Genomic DNA, 17,868 nt, shown 5'->3' with positions numbered 1-17,868 from the left:
GTATAGGCTGGAAGTCCCAAAGTCAAAATGGGATACACCTCCAAAGGTGGTTGAGAATGACCAAGCTCAGATCCTGTGGGACTTCCAGATACAAACTGACAAACTGGTAATGGCCAACCAACCGGACATAGTAGTGGTGGACAAACAGAAGAAGAAGGCTGTAGTGGTAGATGTAGCAATCCCAAGCCATAGCAACATCAGGAAGAAGGAACACGAGAAGGTCGAGAAATACCAAGGGCTGAAAGAAGAGCTAGAGAAGATGTGGAAGGTGAAGGCACAAGTGGTTCCCGTGGTAATAGGAACATTGGAGGCTGTGACCCCCAAACTGGGAGAGTGGGTCCAACAGATCCCAGGAACGACATCTGAGATCTCTGTCCAGAAGGGTGCAGTCCTAGGAACAGCTAAGATACTGTGCAAGACCCTCAAGCTCCCAGGCCTCTGGTAGAGGACCCGAGCTTGAAGGAAGGAATAAGACCACTCCAAAGTGATGGTCTTCTATTTTTTATATATATATGCAGTGGGGATACATGTGCGTGCATATGTGAGTATATGTATAGCATAGCATAAGATATAACTGAACTGAAGTACTGATCTGAATGCAGGAGTTTTTTGGTCCTATGTCAGTATATTAATTGTGCTAAGTGAATTCAGTTACCTTGACATTTAATTTCCCACTTTCACTCATGACATTCAGTCTTGTTATGTACTGTATGTGCATCTTATTTTACTGTCACTCAGATCAACTCAGTGGTACATTTGGGTTTGTCATCCTGTTCTGAGCAGGTCTTGCCCTGGTCAGCCCTTTTTCGGTTTTCATTTGTCCCTGTTGTGGATGGAGAGTTTCTACCCGACACTCCTGAGACCATGGTCAACTCTGGCAACTTTAAAGACACTCAGATCCTCCTTGGGATCAACCAGGATGAGGGCTCCTACTTCCTGCTGTATGGAGCACCGGGCTTCAGCAAGGACAATGAAAGTCTCATCTCCAGAGAGGACTTCCTGGAAGGTTAAGCTCAATTAGCTTTAAAGAATGGACAGAAATGGAAATATTTCTATAAGATACTATTAAGAGATACAGTATCTCCTCTACAAATGTAATGCAAAACTCATTTAAAATTTACCATAAATTGATCCTACAGTCACAGTAACCAACACAGTTCCTCCTGAAATCTCAGTCACATTGTTTCCATGTATAGTGAGCCAGGGACTGTCGGAGGTTTCTTCCGTTAAAGGGAGTTTTTCCTCCCCACAGTCACCAAGTGCTGCTCAAGGGGGATTTGTTGGGTTTTCTAGTGGAAGATCTAGACCTGTTTATGTAAAATTCCCTGAGATGATTGTTGTTGTGAATTGGCACATTTATATGTGTATTTCTCACTTATTCAGTCAATTGGTACAATTAGTCCAATTAAAAAAAATATTTGACACAGTTATTTAGTTTTCATTAATTTTAACCAACATACAGTAGCATTTAATGAAACAATTTCATCACAAAACAAAGTGAAGCAATAGTTTCTAAAATGTATAAGTGCATAAACTGACTGTTCTTGGTTATCATTATGTGATTACATAGTGAGAATCAACACTATCAAATTCTACCAAAACAACTAACAGGCACTAGTGTGTTTTACCCCATCACAGCCACAACTATACCTCTAAATAATAAAAGTGCACCTAATATCTTTAAACTTCACTCTGCCAGGTGTCAAGCTGAGCGTACCACATGCTAATGATATTGGCCTGGAGGCGGTGGTGCTACAGTATACCGACTGGATGGATGAGAATAATGGGGTGAAGAACCGTGATGCCATGGATGACCTTGTTGGTGACCACAACGTTATCTGCCCACTGGCTCACTTTGCTCGTTCTTATGCTCAGCACCATGCCCTTAAGACTAATATGGGAGGAGCTAGCTTCGGGGTGTTGAACAGTGGAGGAAACTCACAGGGTAAGATATGTGATTGTGCATGTTCCATTTATCACAAGTGTGGTTTTATAGTACAGTTTCATGAATGGAGAAATCAAGCTGGACTTCTGTTTCACCAAGTTCAGTTGGGCACTCTTTTCCTCAAAATAGCCAGATTACATTTAGCCCACAACATTTGACTCCTGCACGTGCATGTCTGACATACAGGGACCCAACAACTGTTAGACACAGCATTGTACAGTGTACAGGACAGTCACATAGTCATCGCAACCCTCTCTATTTATCCGGGCTTGGGACCGGCACAGAAGTCACTGGCTTGCAACTCCTGTGGCTAGATTCACATAGTCATCAGATATCCTTTAATAAAGAAGTCAAAATAAAGATGGATGCTAATATTAACTATGTAAAGTGTCTTTTGTACATGTCCAGTACATTTGGCAGGCTACTGTTTCTGTCTATTGTAGCCACCTATATCCTCATAAGTTTGTGCCAGTAATCCACATATTAAAACACATATGTGGATGCATTTCCATTACAGCTCCATATACAGTAAGTGACAGAAATAATATTTTTTAAATGGGGATCCCATCTGGTTCTCTGGCTTGCCAATAGCTACTTCACATATAAACCATTATAGGGAATGGTCAGGGCCACCTTGGCCTACACACCTTGGCCTGAGATGAATCCCCATATTATAATTTAACGTATTGTTTCTCATTTTGTTTTTTGTTTGTTTTGTTTATTTTTTATATTCCTCAAATAAGTTATCATTATATCTGAATGTCTATAACCCTTTACAACACCAGTGCAATTAGTACAATTTTACTGTATACAGTGGGTACGGAAAGTATTCAGACCCCCTTAAATTTTTCACTCTGTTATATTGCAGCCATATGCTAAAATCATTTAAGTTCTTTTTTTTTTCCTCATTAATGTACACACAGCACCCCATATTGACAGAAAAATACAAAATTTTTGACATTTTTGGAGATTTATTAAAAAAGAAAAACTGAAATATCACAGGACTCCACACAGCAGGTACAGATTGCCTTAGGTCAGCGGCACACTGGGTCCAACTTGCCCCAGGGTGCTTGGATCCCCTTTATATTTGGTTGCAAATCTAGTTTGGTAATTGGTTCTAAAATTAGAGAATAATTAGTGGCTGGATATGTACTAGTTTGAAAATACTTAAATATTTCAGCTTATTGCTGAAATTTTAATTGCATATGTGTTATAATTAATACAATATATTTTTGGGTTACTGATACATTTATAATTCATTTATGCACTGTATACTGCAGATATTATTTGTTTTGTAGCAGTTTATAAGTTCAGGATGTTTCTGATATCCTAACTTTAAGCACTGTCACTTTAATCGACCTGGGGTTTTTGGTTACACTGAGTGGGATGCCTAGAGGATGGCAGAGAGTTGACAAGTTGTATTGTTCTCCCTCTCTCGAGCCCAGAGGAGAAAGAGAGCAGGACACTAACTGCAGAAAATCAGTAAGAGAAGAATGTGTTTTATTGCAACAGCAGAGTCAAATAGTATATAGTACTAATGATAAGTGATGATGTACTGGCAGCTGACAGGGGAAGTCAGTTTGTATGGGGCTGGTGATGGTGGATCAGACCTCGGGTAGAGCGCAGTCTTAGGGATGAGCCCAGTGGAGTGACGCCAGAGAGATGAGTTGTTGGAGACGGGTTGCTGAGTCGAACGATGAGCTAAGGTGAGTTGAAACCATTGCTGCAGAGAAGCTGGCCCAGAGCGGATGGTGTCAGCCAGGGAAGCAGTGGCTGTGTTGATAGAAGTTGAAAATGAGACGGGTGTAAGTGCAATGTGCATTACAGCGCACGATGTCGGAGGCAGGACTCCACACAGCAGGTACAGATCTCAGCAGAGAGTGCAGTAATAAAGGTAACGGTTTTACTTGCAGGTTTGTAGGAGCCAAAACTTCATGGTCTAAGTACGGCAATGAACCGGCTGTGACTGAATGTTAGAGTGGTGGTTAAGTAGGCCAACAGCTCATCAAGGTAATCTGCCACAGGTGAGGTGCATTCCTGAGATGCCAGTGTCTGCAGAGGAAAGGAGGGAGGGAGAGGGAGAGAAACAGAGAGAGACAGGAAGCAAAGCGCAACCCTGACATGTGTAACTGTGGAGGAACATGTTTTTTTCTTTTTTACTGTTTGGTGGATTTATGTTTTTTGTTATTTTGTTTGAAATGTAGTAAAAGTTAAGTGTTTTAACTATCTACTGGACCAAGGGTGGATAATTTATACCACAGGCCACAATTAAGCTGGCATTCACACAATATACATACTGTACATGCATAGTAAGTCATCAAATAATGATTCTCTGCATATCGTGACAGTGATTTATCCACTAAACAAAACATTTTACAGCATCTGCATGGTGATTTTGGCCTATTACTGTAAACAACAACCAACCACTTGTCCTTTTCTCCTCATGCTCCTCAAGGAGGAGTCTACCTCTACCTGTTTGACCACCGAGCATCCAACCTGGCCTGGCCAGAGTGGATGGGTGTGATCCATGGCTACGAGATTGAGTTTGTCTTTGGCCTGCCCCTGGAGAAAAGACTCAACTACACCCTAGAGGAGGAAAAACTGAGCCGACGTATAATGAAGTACTGGGCCAACTTTGCACGAACTGGGTAAGACATCAAAAAGTGGAAAGAATGAATTTACTATTTACATATTAATTATAATGAGCAGCTGAGAGGGTCAACTATACCACAGAGGACATACCAGTCTGTCTTGATTATATTGCTTTGCTGCTACAGAGTGCATGAGGTCAGATAATGGACCACTGCAAAGGTTACTGCAAAGCAGAGCTCTAGCCATAAAAACATTTTCACTGCTCTCTGAGTCAAATTGGTTACTTGTTTTTCTCAAACAAAATTTCCTGGCCTAAAGGGATATGTAGTTCTATGATTGTGTTCAGTGTCTGGTCCAGGTGACAGTCACCTAAATGCTTAGATACATTTAGCAAGAACAGACTCAGTTTTTAAAACAACTTTCTCCAAGTAAATTATTTTGTATATAAGACATGTTCGGCCCTGCTTCTTCAGTGCAGAAGCTGCTGCTTGGTTGAAAGGCTGTTAAATTAACCTTTGCTGTAGGGTCTTGTCCTCACTATGTGTGAAGTGCCCTGAGATGATTTTTTTTTTGTTTTGTTTTGTTCTGTTTTGGTGCTATACAATGAAAATGAATTGAATTGCTGAATTACCTTATGAAACTTGTATCTGTGTGTAGAAATAATATTGATACATTTGTTTTTATTAAATTAGATATAGATTTAATTTTAATATCCTTCCTGGTTCTGTGTTTTTTTACCTCCTTGTTGTCATCCTCTCTGCTAGAAATCCCAATGTGAACCATGACGGGCTGATGGATGGCAAAAAGCGATGGCCTGTGTTCACTGTCAATGAGCAGAAACATGTTGGACTCAACACTGAACCACTGAAGATCCACAAAGGTCTAAGGAACCAGATGTGTGCTTTCTGGAACCGCTTTCTGCCCCGCCTCCTCAATATCACTGGTAAACATTACTAAATACTGCTTCTAGTCAAAACATGACATCTGTATAGAATATTGTCAAGGTTTTGTATTTGTTGAGGTTCTGTCAAGTTTTTTGTATTATAATAGTTCATTTCCAGACCCCATTTGAAACAGAACAGAGATATGTGGTGAAAATAATGTGGCTTTATTGAAGGCTTTGGCACTTAGACAAGACTACTAATAAAGTACTAACGTACACAGAACACAAGTATAGCTAGAAAATGAACTTCACATAGGTTTTCCCAAAGGCCAATCTCAAATAAGAGTCCAAGCTAACCATAATTAAAAACAAAAAATGGGAGAGCTAGAGGCATAAACACAAAGCCAAAACTACACAGCCAAGAAAGGAAACAAACTTATAAATATGGAAGGTAAGTAGATATGGAAACCTTTCTTCTACAGCTAAGTGGATGAATAATGTACTTGGTAGATGTGCTAAACAGAAGCAGTTTCAATATAACCTATAATATAAACAATATAAACTTAACTCCCAGCAACTACCAAGTACCTACAGAGTGTAAGGCAACTCCTGATGTTGAGCTACAAGTACCTTAGGATCCCGCAGGCATATGGAAACCATGAAGAGGCCACAAGGAAAGCAGCAGCTGCCAAGTACCTGCAGAGAGTAAGTCAAGTCCTAAGAAGTCAGCTGAATGGAAAGAACAAAGTCCGGGCAATTAACACCTATGCCCTGCCGGTCATCAGGTTACCCCGCTGGCATAATAAGCTGGCCAAAGGAGGAAATAGAGGGCACTGACATCAAAACAAGGAAGATCCTTACAATGAACGGCGGGTTTCACCCCAAATCCAGCATCCTGAGACTGTACACTAAGCGGAAGGAAGGAGGCCGAGGATTAGTGAGCGTCAGAGCCACTATCCAGGATGAAACAACAAAGATCCATGAATACATCAGGAAGATGGCCCCGAGTGATGATGTGCTTAGTGAACACCTCAGGCAGCAGAAACCAGAGAAACAAGGGAAAGAAGAGCAGGAACCCTCATGGAAGGACAAACCTCTGCACGGTATGTACCACCGTCAGATAGAAGAAGTGGCTGATATCGAAAAATCCTACCAGTGGCTGGACAAAGCTGGACTAAAAGACAGCACAGAGGCACTAATCCTGGCAGCGCAAGAACAAGCTCTAAGTACAAGATCAATAGGAGGACCCCAGGTGCAGGCTGTGCAAAGATACCCCTGAGATAATCCAGCACATAACAGTGGGGTGCAGGATGCTAGCAGGTAGGGCATACATGGAACGCCAAAACCAAGTGGCTGGCATAGTGTACAGAAACATCTGTGCCGAGTTTCAGGCTGGAAGTCCCAAAGTCAAAATGGGATACACCTCCAAAGGTGGTTGAGAATGACCAAGCTCAGATCCTGTGGGTGGAAACACGGGCTTGTCTGTGTCCCTCCTCATGTTCTCCTTGTTAAAACGAGCAAGGAACATGTTAAGTTTCTCTGCCAGAGTCGAATTACTCTTTGCTCTCTGAGTATTAGAACTTTTGTAGTGAGTAATAGCTTGAATGTCTTGCCACATATGCTGTTAGTTGTTATTCTTAAAGTGTCCTCAATATTGACTTTGTAGTTTTGTTTAGCTGCTCTGATGCCTCGCTTTAGGGTTAGCCCTTGCTGCGCTGTAGGTTGCAGTGTCTCCTGCCCTATAGGCAGCATCTCTCTGTTTTAGTAGAAACTTAACCTCTTTGGTTATCCAGGTTTTTTGATTAGGTAACGCACATATTTCCTTGCCTTTACTGACCTTCTCTGTGCAATAGGTCATATATGACAGAATGGATGAGGTGTATTGCTCTAGATCTGCAGAAGAGGTACTACCACCTCCAATCTATATGCTCAAAGCTGTCTTGAATCTGTGTCATTGCTCCCTCAGACCGGATTGTAACCATTTTAGAGGATGACTTAATCCTACTGATGAGTGGTTTGTAAGAGGGTGACATTAACAAGATTATATGCTAAGATTGTCAAGTGGGGACAAGACAACCTTATATGCCTTATCAATATTTGTGTAGATATGGATCAGTGTGCTCTTGCCCCTGTTTGGGTGTTTAACATGCTGGAAGAATTTTGAATAGTCTGACCTTAGGTTTGCATGATTAAAGTCCACTGCCACAATGAAGGCTCCTTTGGTGCGTGAAATCTGTTAATAGCAGTATGTTGCAGCTCTAGTGCTATCTTAGCAGTAGCATGTGGTGGTATATCAACTGTGGTCAAAAATATCAGAGAATTAGCTCTGGAGATAAACTGCCCTGCAGTACACCATGATATGTTCCAGGTCTGGGGTACAGCGTCTATCCACACTGATTCCATTTGTACACTAGACATTGTTCACATATAAACAATGTCTGGCCCCCTGTTTTCTTGCTGGTGTTGGCTGTCTTATCAGCCTGGATGAGAGTGTGGCCCACTAGCTCCACTGCAGGGTCAGGGATGATTGAATTAATCCAAGTTTCCATCAAGATGAGGAAGCAGCAGTCCTTAATACCCCTCTGTAAAAATATTCTTAGTTGTAACTCATCCATACTGTTGGGAAGGGATCAGACATTTGTAAGGTAGCCTTTGTCTTAGATTGTAGGCCAGCTCTTTTACCTTACTTCTGCTTCCTCTCTCTGTGTTACTGCTGCCATTTACCAGCTGGAATGGTGATCCAGGCTAATCCCAATGGGGCAGAAATCTCTGGTGCTATCTGTTTGCAGTCAAAAAGAAAATGACTGCATGCTGTGCCAATCCTTATAAGGTTTCTATTCTATACACCAAGTGTGCTGTAGCCTCACAGTCTAACATGTATGTTAAAATAAACAAGAGTAGTAGCACAAGAGATTGATAAAGCAGGATTAATATTATTTTCACTGTGACTTTTTCTAGTAATATGGGTAATTCTTAGTTCATCTAGTTTTGATAACATACTGTAGGCATCAGCAGTTGTTTTTAAGAAGACTGGATAAAATGTTTTGAGCTGGAATGTTATATTTCTCACATAACCAGATGAACATCCATAAATTACCATCTACATGTACTGTAAGTCTGAAATAAAGTCTGACGTTTTGACACACCTTTGTCAAATCACAACTTAAATCCCTTATCCCTTCCAGATACAAACCATCTGTTACCCCAACTGTGATAGAGCAGTGTGTCACCAATATACTGATATACTCTACAGCAGGTGTGCCTGCACTTTTTCGCCTTGCGAGCTACCTTTCAAATGACCAAGTCAAAATGATCTACCTAGAGTAAAAATACAAAACTTATATATATGTATATGTGTGTGTGTGTGTGTGTACACTGAGTATACTTTATGTAAACACAATATACTGTATGCTGGCGCACCTTGCATAACTGCATGAACCTTTAAGGCACACTTCAGTTCAGTACATTTTTGGCCATTACTTTACTCTGATGGCTTGCACTGAATGAAATCAGCCAGTGCTGCATAGTGGGGACAGTAGCTGCTGGTAGCCAGCCTCAAGCAGACTTCTAGATGATCATCAGTCATGGTGGAGCGGTATTTTCGGCTTAATAATCTTCATATGGGAAAATGCTGACATAAATAAGTAGAGCCAAATAATGCAGTCAATGGCACATTTCCATATGTTTGGGTACTTTTCCTCTGTAAGTTCCAAAACCATTAGTTCCATTGGCCCTGGACTTCAGCTGAATGTCAGCCTGTAGTGTCAATATCTCATCCTCCACTCCAGACCAGTTCAGATGAAACAGTGTTGCAATTTTTGATGTGAGTGAATGAACCTTGATATCTTCCCTAAATGGGTAACACATAAATGTAGCGACTGGCTCGAGTGAAGCAAAGTCTTGAATGCGTTTGCCTCTGACCAACAATTGTAAGTCTACTCTGTGTAGTGCGCAATGTCAAGTTGCACACACACCTTCCGTTGCATCTCCAGCTCTGATGCGAGGATTTGGAAGTTCCCCCAAAAATGGCGCTGCAGCTTTGAGGAGAGATGTTGCATTTTTCGTTTGAAAGCATTAACTAAGATGATCATATTGACATGCAATTTACCAACACTACCTTTGAGATCCACCGGCCAATCGCTATCGACATATTGGGCACCCCTGCTCTACAGTGCACCAAACTGAAATGGTGTTTCTAAGAAAGGAATTCTTCATCTGTTTAAATAGCTTATTATGTCGAAAAGGATATAACACAACCGTTCAGTCAGGGAGTGAGATAAATGAACTCAAAAACACTCAACTCAAACAAATCCAAAGAACAGAACAGAACAGAACTGAGAATCCAAACAGCAGGTAAGTCAGAAGAATAATCTAGAAAATGTTGGGGCAAAACCCAAAATGGGTGATGTAAACAGAGCTTCAGGAACATAGAAACTGTTCTCGCCAGGGTGTGGCGAGAGAATGAACCAGCATTTAACTGAGGGAAGGGAGGAGAATGTAAAGGCTGGAGACCAGGGGATAACAAGCAACAGGCGGAGACAATGAGTGGTAATTATGAACCAGAGTCAAGTTGAGGCAGGTGAAACTGGCACAGAACAGGAAATCCAACAAAATAAAAGCGCATAGCAGGAAGTAAGTCCACAAACCATAACACTGTGATAGTTCTACTCTGCAATATGATTGACTGATGAGTGATTTCATTCCTGAAGTATCAGTGGTAGTGTTGAAAGTTCATTTCAAAAGATTTTTTTTTTTTTTTTACATTTCTTAAAATTCTCTTTTCATCCTGATGGCAATGTATATATTAAATGCACTGAAAACATAAAGGAAAAAAAAATCCATAACCTCTGTCAGCATTAGGACTGAACAAGCCTGTCCTCTTGGTTATCAGGAACCATGCACTGAACTCATTGTTGGTTCTGGATCATTTAGGGTAAAAAATACATGCAGACAAACAAAACCAAAATACTTGGATTGAGAGTTATCATTGGTTTTCCATCCTGGTGTCAACTAAAAGTTGCTTTTTCCATTCTCTGTACCCTCATGCATTCATACTCCTCTACTTGGTATCTATATTCAGACCAGCTCATATTACCTAAGACCCACCCTCTTGAGGATGGAACCAAACACAAATAACAACCTGTGGCATCAGCAACATGTTGGCATTAGTGCGAAGCCCTACAGAAACTCAAATGTTAACCTGTCAACTGTTAACCACTTTTTTCTATTCTGTCTCTGTTTCTTCTGTCAGACAATATAGATGAGGCAGAGCGTCAGTGGAAAGTGGAGTTCCATCGCTGGTCCTCCTACATGATGCACTGGAAGAGCCAATTTGACCACTACAGCAAGCAGGAGCGCTGCACTGACCTCTGAGAAATGAGAGAATGCCAGGGAGGATAGAGGCAGAGACAACAAGTTATGGCCATTTTCCTTCATAGCCCTTCAGTGAAGTCTAACTTCATTTATTTATTATTATTATTTTGCGTGTTGGTTTGTTTTCTGTTACACTACACACACAAACACAGGCACTCAATCTTTATTTATATTATTTATACTATTTATTTATGTGTTATTTTTTTAGAATTTGTGTGCATGGAAATTAAGGGCTATGGAGGGAATTTCTCATCAGCATGAAGGAATATTAGAAATGTCAAAGATGTGTCATTACCTTGGGGATATGCGTGTGTCTGTGTGTTGGAAGCCCTCAGTTTAACTTGGATTTCAACAGGCTTGTGACACTGCACTACTGCTGGTTTACTGTTGACTCACTTGTCTTTGTGTTAATCTCATAAACACCACTTTTGTTTTCTGAGGAGTCTTTTCTTTCCAATATGTCAGGGTTTTGTTTTTTTGGACTCAACAGCTGCTGTATTTCTGCCTCCTGTTTCTGTTGAAGCCCTCAGTACTATTATGTACTACCTGCTGTGTTCAGCTTCACTTTGTCTTGTGTATTTTTTATGTCATAAAGCCAGAATATCCAAGTCTGTTTTGGTTGACAATATTCCATGGACACATTACCCTACATTTCTCACTTTATGCTTGCTTGATGTGATATGCAGCTTTGTAAGTTCGGTCCTTCCATTTCTGCCATAGAATTCACATGACATAAAATAGCATTAAAGGTCCCTTTAAATCAAGCAGAAACAAGTCCTATTAATGTTAATGTTAATGCCCTGTCAGCAGGTTAGTGGCATATTTATCACTATCAAATCAAATCAAATTTATTTATATAGCACTTTAAAAACAACATCCAGTTGACCAAAGTACTTTACATAGACAGAATAAAATCATGATAAATAACTAAAATAAATAGATTCAGTGCAAAAATAAAACAATAACTCAGACACAGATGACACACATTCAATAAATTAGATTAAAAGGAATGCATCATAAAACAAAAGTATAAGGTAAAATGGTGCCAAACCATTAAGAACCTTAAAAACAAAAATTAACAGTATCTTATCTTATCTTATTTTATATAAGCTTACATGATAGAGGGTAGTGGGGGTTAGCAGATGAGCTGAAAATGTCTACTGATAATGTACAAAATGGTCAAAGTATCAAATGTGATACTGCCAAATGCATCAGAAATACAAAGTGACTGAATGACTTTAAAACATTGTACAAGACTAGAGAACACAAAACACAAATGTTTATGAACATCAATAAGGAGGGTCAAATCAGAAGCAGTTTTACTCCAGAATTAAGCAGGCTGCATGCTTCTTGCTATTACCACCTCCATTTGGCTTCTCTTGCACTTTTCTACAACAACTTTACTGCCTGCTTGCTGTAGACTGGTCCATATCACTAATGCCCTCCCAGACAGGAGCAGGCCTGGTACACACTGATTATTGCAGACAGTGTTCACACAGCTGTAGGAGACATTTCATGCAGGGATCAACACATAGCATATTGGAGCCCTTAAAATGAGGCAATGGTCACTATGGCCAGAAAGAAAAACTGTGGGGTAATAGTAAATCATAAAATGTAGTTTAGATAAAGAGTCAGTGACCCAACCTAATGAGGTAATTTATAATAAAGCAATGCCTCTCCAATTGCAACTAATGGTTGATTAACTGATTAACTGATTAATTATTTTGTCTATTTAACATCAGAAAACAATGAAAAATCACAGTATCCTAGAGTTTTAATAGATGTCTGATTGTTTTTTTTGTTTGTTTTTTTTTGTCTGACATCTAGTGCGAAGCCTCAGATTACTCAGTTAAAGACCAAGAAAGGCACCAAATCTGAGAATCTTCAAGCTTTGGCATTTTTGTTTGAAAAATTAACCTGCTCTAATCTTAAATCTGGTCACATTTGGTAACACTTGCTATCGTAACCATGCCAGACCAAATAAGACAGCAAAGCACCTTCTAATTTATAAAAAAAATATAAGATTATTGCTGTTTTCAAAACTTACATGGTCTCACATTAAAGCTGTTACATGTAAGGTTTGAAAAATGTGCAGTTTTATGGTGGCGCTACGGCAGACAGCAGTGCTCTGCACCCCCCTACTCATCTTCCACCACTTCCTCACCCACCGGTGCTATGTTTCTTCCATTTCACTCAGTCCTCCTGCTTTCTCATTAGTTTAATGGAGACAGAGTAATTCACTCAGCAACAGAATAATGTGACAGAGAGCTGACTCAGCTTCAGGCCTGCTATCCAACTGGACACAATGGGTGGATGGAAAATGGAGGTAAAAGGGAAGGAGAAGAAACAAGAGGTGGGGAGAGATGGTAGATGGATGAGGCAGGACAGGTGGTGATGTAATGGAAAGATGAAAGGACAGTCATAGAAACAGATCATTACATAACTTGTGACCACAGAAAAACTGTACTTGTGTAGCAACTTAAACTGTGGCACTGACATTGTAAAAACAAATTAAAAAGCCATATAATGTTGCAAAGTAAATTCTCAAAATGCCACAAATGGCCAGCCATTACCAGTTAATTTATTAATAAACTATAATTTCCTGTTTAGATTGGGTTTCATTATATTCAGGGCTGAACCGAGCTTTTACAGACCCCACACCCCAAAACATTATAAGCTAAAAGTTTCATCTTTTAAACCTGCAGACAGGACATGTATTTATGTAGACAGTTTTTTTTATCATTTTTATTGTATTATACAGTGAATCTATTTATTTAACAACTCATATTTGCCAAGAGAAAACTAGAAAAATGCAGGAAAAACATTTCAATTGTGCCAAAAGTTGAACAAAACATTTAACTTGAGACTCATAATTTCCTCATTTCAAGACCCCTGGTGACCTAAGCAGCTTCTTACTTTATTGATGCTTTCCCCTGATCCGTATATAGTACACATACGTTACCTCTTGGGGGGATTTTTTATTTCACAAATTGCACGAGATCAGTGTAGCTTGCACATAAGTTATTTTATTATTTATTATTATATTATTATAAGATATTTTATTGATGTTATCTTCTGTGCACAAGGTAAGAACTTGTGCATGTGTGATCAATATGCTGTGTACACATGTTACTGTCTTTGGGAGCAATAGCATGTACTTCACAGGTTATCTTGTTTGTGCAAGATGCACAAGTTGTCTTGTGGGAATATGATAATTTCCTTGCAGGCCTTGTGGTCTTGTCTGAATAAAATCCATATATTCTTCACACCCATTAACAGCTTGTGCACAAAATGCTTTGCTACATGTTATTATTGCATGAAAACAAGATCATTCATTTCACACGATCTTATTTGTGGGATCAACATCCATATGCTATGTGCTCAAGTTATTTTCTTGTGAGAGCAAGATTCATATGTTGTGAGCACAAAATTATAATTAATAATAGTACTTCTGCTTTCAAGTTCAAAACATATCTTACAGAACTTTGAGGACACTCTAGGAAACATTTATCATTGTCATTTAATAAGGGGGTCTTTTGACTTTGGCTACCATGTTACTCTACCTGAGTGTGTAGTTGTGTATCATTTGTCTGTATCTACCACCAACATCAATATATTTATGTGTGTGTGGTAATTACTGTATCTTATCTGTCAACCTCTCCATTTCTAATATAACAGTGAGGCAGAATTGAATCTGTGCTGTGACTGAAGCATCTCATTTGGCATGTAGGTCCTAGCTATGTATTGGAGTAGTGTAGTCAATTTAATATAAATATATATATATATGAATAAAGGATCCAACCTTATATTGTAAATACAAGTCAAGAATGCATGTGTGATTGCCTGTGTGAGTGACGGCTCCTCTCATGCAATGGGAGCCACGGCTTAACCCCACCCCCCTTCCTTGGCATCCTGTCAAATCCTTGTGCATGTCCTGAAATCAACCCTGTCCTCAGTATATCCCACCTTATTTGGACTGTTATTTTCTGTAAAATTTGTACTTTTGAATAAACCAATTATCAAAGTAAGTAATATATCTCTAATATTAGGTGCAATCAATGTTAGCAATAACATATATACATCAGTAAAGGAATATATTTGATATTTAAATGCAATGAAAATATAACATGATAAAACAATGATGAATAACAGTTCGTTTTTAAAAGCAATATTATTCTCAGTACAGAATAAAAATGCTTGTATTTTTCTGTTAGACTTTGTTTCAGTCCTCTGCCTCCCCATTGTTGTTTCAGTACTGAAAGTGTTGAAGGCTTCTTTAGCTTCCCAGTATGTCTCTGTGTATCACGAATGCTGATTTGTTAAGCTATACCAACAGAAATAAACACCCTGCTGCTTCTGTCCACTTTGACCTTTTATTGGTTCTCAGCATGCACCATCACTTGTTTGGTCCAAACCAAGACACAAACATTCAGAGGTTCATTATTCAAGATTTTTTAATCAAGTCTAGCAGGAATCTGTCAGTACAAAGTACAAATAGATTGCTGTTCTCACTACTGTAACAGGACATTCCACAGACACACTGCTTTTGCCCAGTTTTTGTAAGTCTAGTTTGGGGCTCAAACTCTAATGTAGCATGCAAAATAAAATTCTCTATATTAAATTAGGAAACAGCATGCAGGCAATTTATCAGAGCAGCACACCCATGTGTGTTCCTCACTGAAGATATTTTATTGATGTTATCTTCTGTGCACAAGGTAAGAACTTGTGCATGTGTGATCAATATGCTGTGTACACATGTTACTGTCTTTGGGAGCAATAGCATGTACTTCACAGGTTATCTTGTTTGTGCAAGATGCACAAGTTGTCTTGTGGGAATATGATAATTTCCTTGCAGGCCTTGTGGTCTTGTCTGAATAAAATCCATATATTCTTCACACCCATTAACAGCTTGTGCACAAAATGCTTTGCTACATGTTATTATTGCATGAAAACAAGATCATTCATTTCACACGATCTTATTTGTGGGATCAACATCCATATGCTCAAGTTATTTTCTTGTGAGAGCAAGATTCATATGTTGTGAGCACAAAATTATAATTAATAATAGTACTTCTGCTTTCAAGTTCAAAACATATCTTACAGAACTTTGAGGACACTCTAGGAAACATTTATCATTGTCATTTAATAAGGGGGTCTTTTGACTTTGGCTACCATGTTACTCTACCTGAGTGTGTAGTTGTGTATCATTTGTCTGTATCTACCACCAACATCAATATATTTATGTGTGTGTGGTAATTACTGTATCTTATCTGTCAACCTCTCCATTTCTAATATAACAGTGAGGCAGAATTGAATCTGTGCTGTGACTGAAGCATCTCATTTGGCATGTAGGTCCTAGCTATGTATTGGAGTAGTGTAGTCAATTTAATATAAATATATATATATATGAATAAAGGATCCAACCTTATATTGTAAATACAAGTCAAGAATGCATGTGTGATTGCCTGTGTGAGTGACGGCTCCTCTCATGCAATGGGAGCCACGGCTTAACCCCACCCCCCTTCCTTGGCATCCTGTCAAATCCTTGTGCATGTCCTGAAATCAACCCTGTCCTCAGTATATCCCACCTTATTTGGACTGTTATTTTCTGTAAAATTTGTACTTTTGAATAAACCAATTATCAAAGTAAGTAATATATCTCTAATATTAGGTGCAATCAATGTTAGCAATAACATATATACATCAGTAAAGGAATATATTTGATATTTAAATGCAATGAAAATATAACATGATAAAACAATGATGAATAACAGTTCGTTTTTAAAAGCAATATTATTCTCAGTACAGAATAAAAATGCTTGTATTTTTCTGTTAGACTTTGTTTCAGTCCTCTGCCTCCCCATTGTTGTTTCAGTACTGAAAGTGTTGAAGGCTTCTTTAGCTTCCCAGTATGTCTCTGTGTATCACGAATGCTGATTTGTTAAGCTATACCAACAGAAATAAACACCCTGCTGCTTCTGTCCACTTTGACCTTTTATTGGTTCTCAGCATGCACCATCACTTGTTTGGTCCAAACCAAGACACAAACATTCAGAGGTTCATTATTCAAGATTTTTTAATCAAGTCTAGCAGGAATCTGTCAGTACAAAGTACAAATAGATTGCTGTTCTCACTACTGTAACAGGACATTCCACAGACACACTGCTTTTGCCCAGTTTTTGTAAGTCTAGTTTGGGGCTCAAACTCTAATGTAGCATGCAAAATAAAATTCTCTATATTAAATTAGGAAACAGCATGCAGGCAATTTATCAGAGCAGCACACCCATGTGTGTTCCTCACTGAAGTTTAATTGCTGTAAGGTAAAATAAATAAGAATGACAGCAAATGCAACATACTCCGCTGTATTTAAAATAATGGGATATTGGAATGACTTTTATTTTATATATACTGTGCTCCTGTGACTATTGCCAGTGGGGTCTACAGTCTGACTTCATATCATGATAAGTCTTATTTTCACACAAGGAATAAAGATGATTGTTACTGTGCTTCATTCCAACAGTTGAGTTCCCACCATCCATCCATCCATCCATTTTCCTCCGCTTATCCGGGGCCGGGTCGCGGGGGCAGCAGTTTAAGCAAAGATGCCCAGACTTCCCTCTCTCCCAGGAGGCATCCAAAACAGATGCCCGAGCCACCTCAGCTGGCTCCTCTTGATGTGGAGGAGCAGCGGTTCTGCTCTGAGCTCCTCCCGGGTGACTGAGCTCCTCACCCTATCTCTAAGGGTGCGCCCGGCCACCGTGCAGAGAAAGCTCATTTTGGCCGCCTGTATCCGGGATCTTGCCCTTTCGGTCATGACCCAAAGTTCATGACCATAGGTGAGAGTCGGAACGTAGATTGACCAGTAAATTGAGAGATTCACCTTACAGCTCAGCTCCTTATTCACCACGACGGACCGGTACATCGACCGCATTACTGCAGAAGCTGCACCGATCCGCCTGTCAATCTCCCGTTCCATCCTTCCCTCACTCGTGAACAAGACCCCAAGATACTTGAACTCCTCCACTTGAGGCAGGAACTCTCCACCAACCGGAAGGGAACAAGCCACCCTTTTCCG

The 17,868-nt window shown here is 39.6% G+C and overlaps 1 protein-coding gene across 1 annotated transcript in view; it reads left to right on the top strand.

Annotated features, from left to right (window-relative positions):
• The window catches only part of ache (acetylcholinesterase (Yt blood group)), a 47,876-nt gene extending 36,182 nt beyond the window's left edge, over positions 1 to 11,694 (top strand). The window contains exons 5-9 of the mRNA XM_020595002.1: positions 784 to 1,006; positions 1,700 to 1,945; positions 4,401 to 4,593; positions 5,302 to 5,480; positions 10,672 to 11,694. Of these exons, the coding sequence (XP_020450658.1) occupies positions 784 to 1,006; positions 1,700 to 1,945; positions 4,401 to 4,593; positions 5,302 to 5,480; positions 10,672 to 10,793 (963 nt within the window). The 3' untranslated portion in view covers positions 10,794 to 11,694. The remainder of the gene's footprint in view (positions 1 to 783; positions 1,007 to 1,699; positions 1,946 to 4,400; positions 4,594 to 5,301; positions 5,481 to 10,671) is intronic.
• Positions 11,695 to 17,868: the final 6,174 nt, after the last annotated feature.

This window comes from Monopterus albus, unplaced genomic scaffold, assembly GCF_001952655.1.
Source record: "Monopterus albus unplaced genomic scaffold, M_albus_1.0 scaffold25.1, whole genome shotgun sequence".
NCBI lineage: Eukaryota > Metazoa > Chordata > Actinopteri > Synbranchiformes > Synbranchidae > Monopterus > Monopterus albus.
The sequence above is the reverse complement of the archived record's forward strand: the minus strand, read 5'-3'. Positions and strand labels throughout refer to the sequence as shown.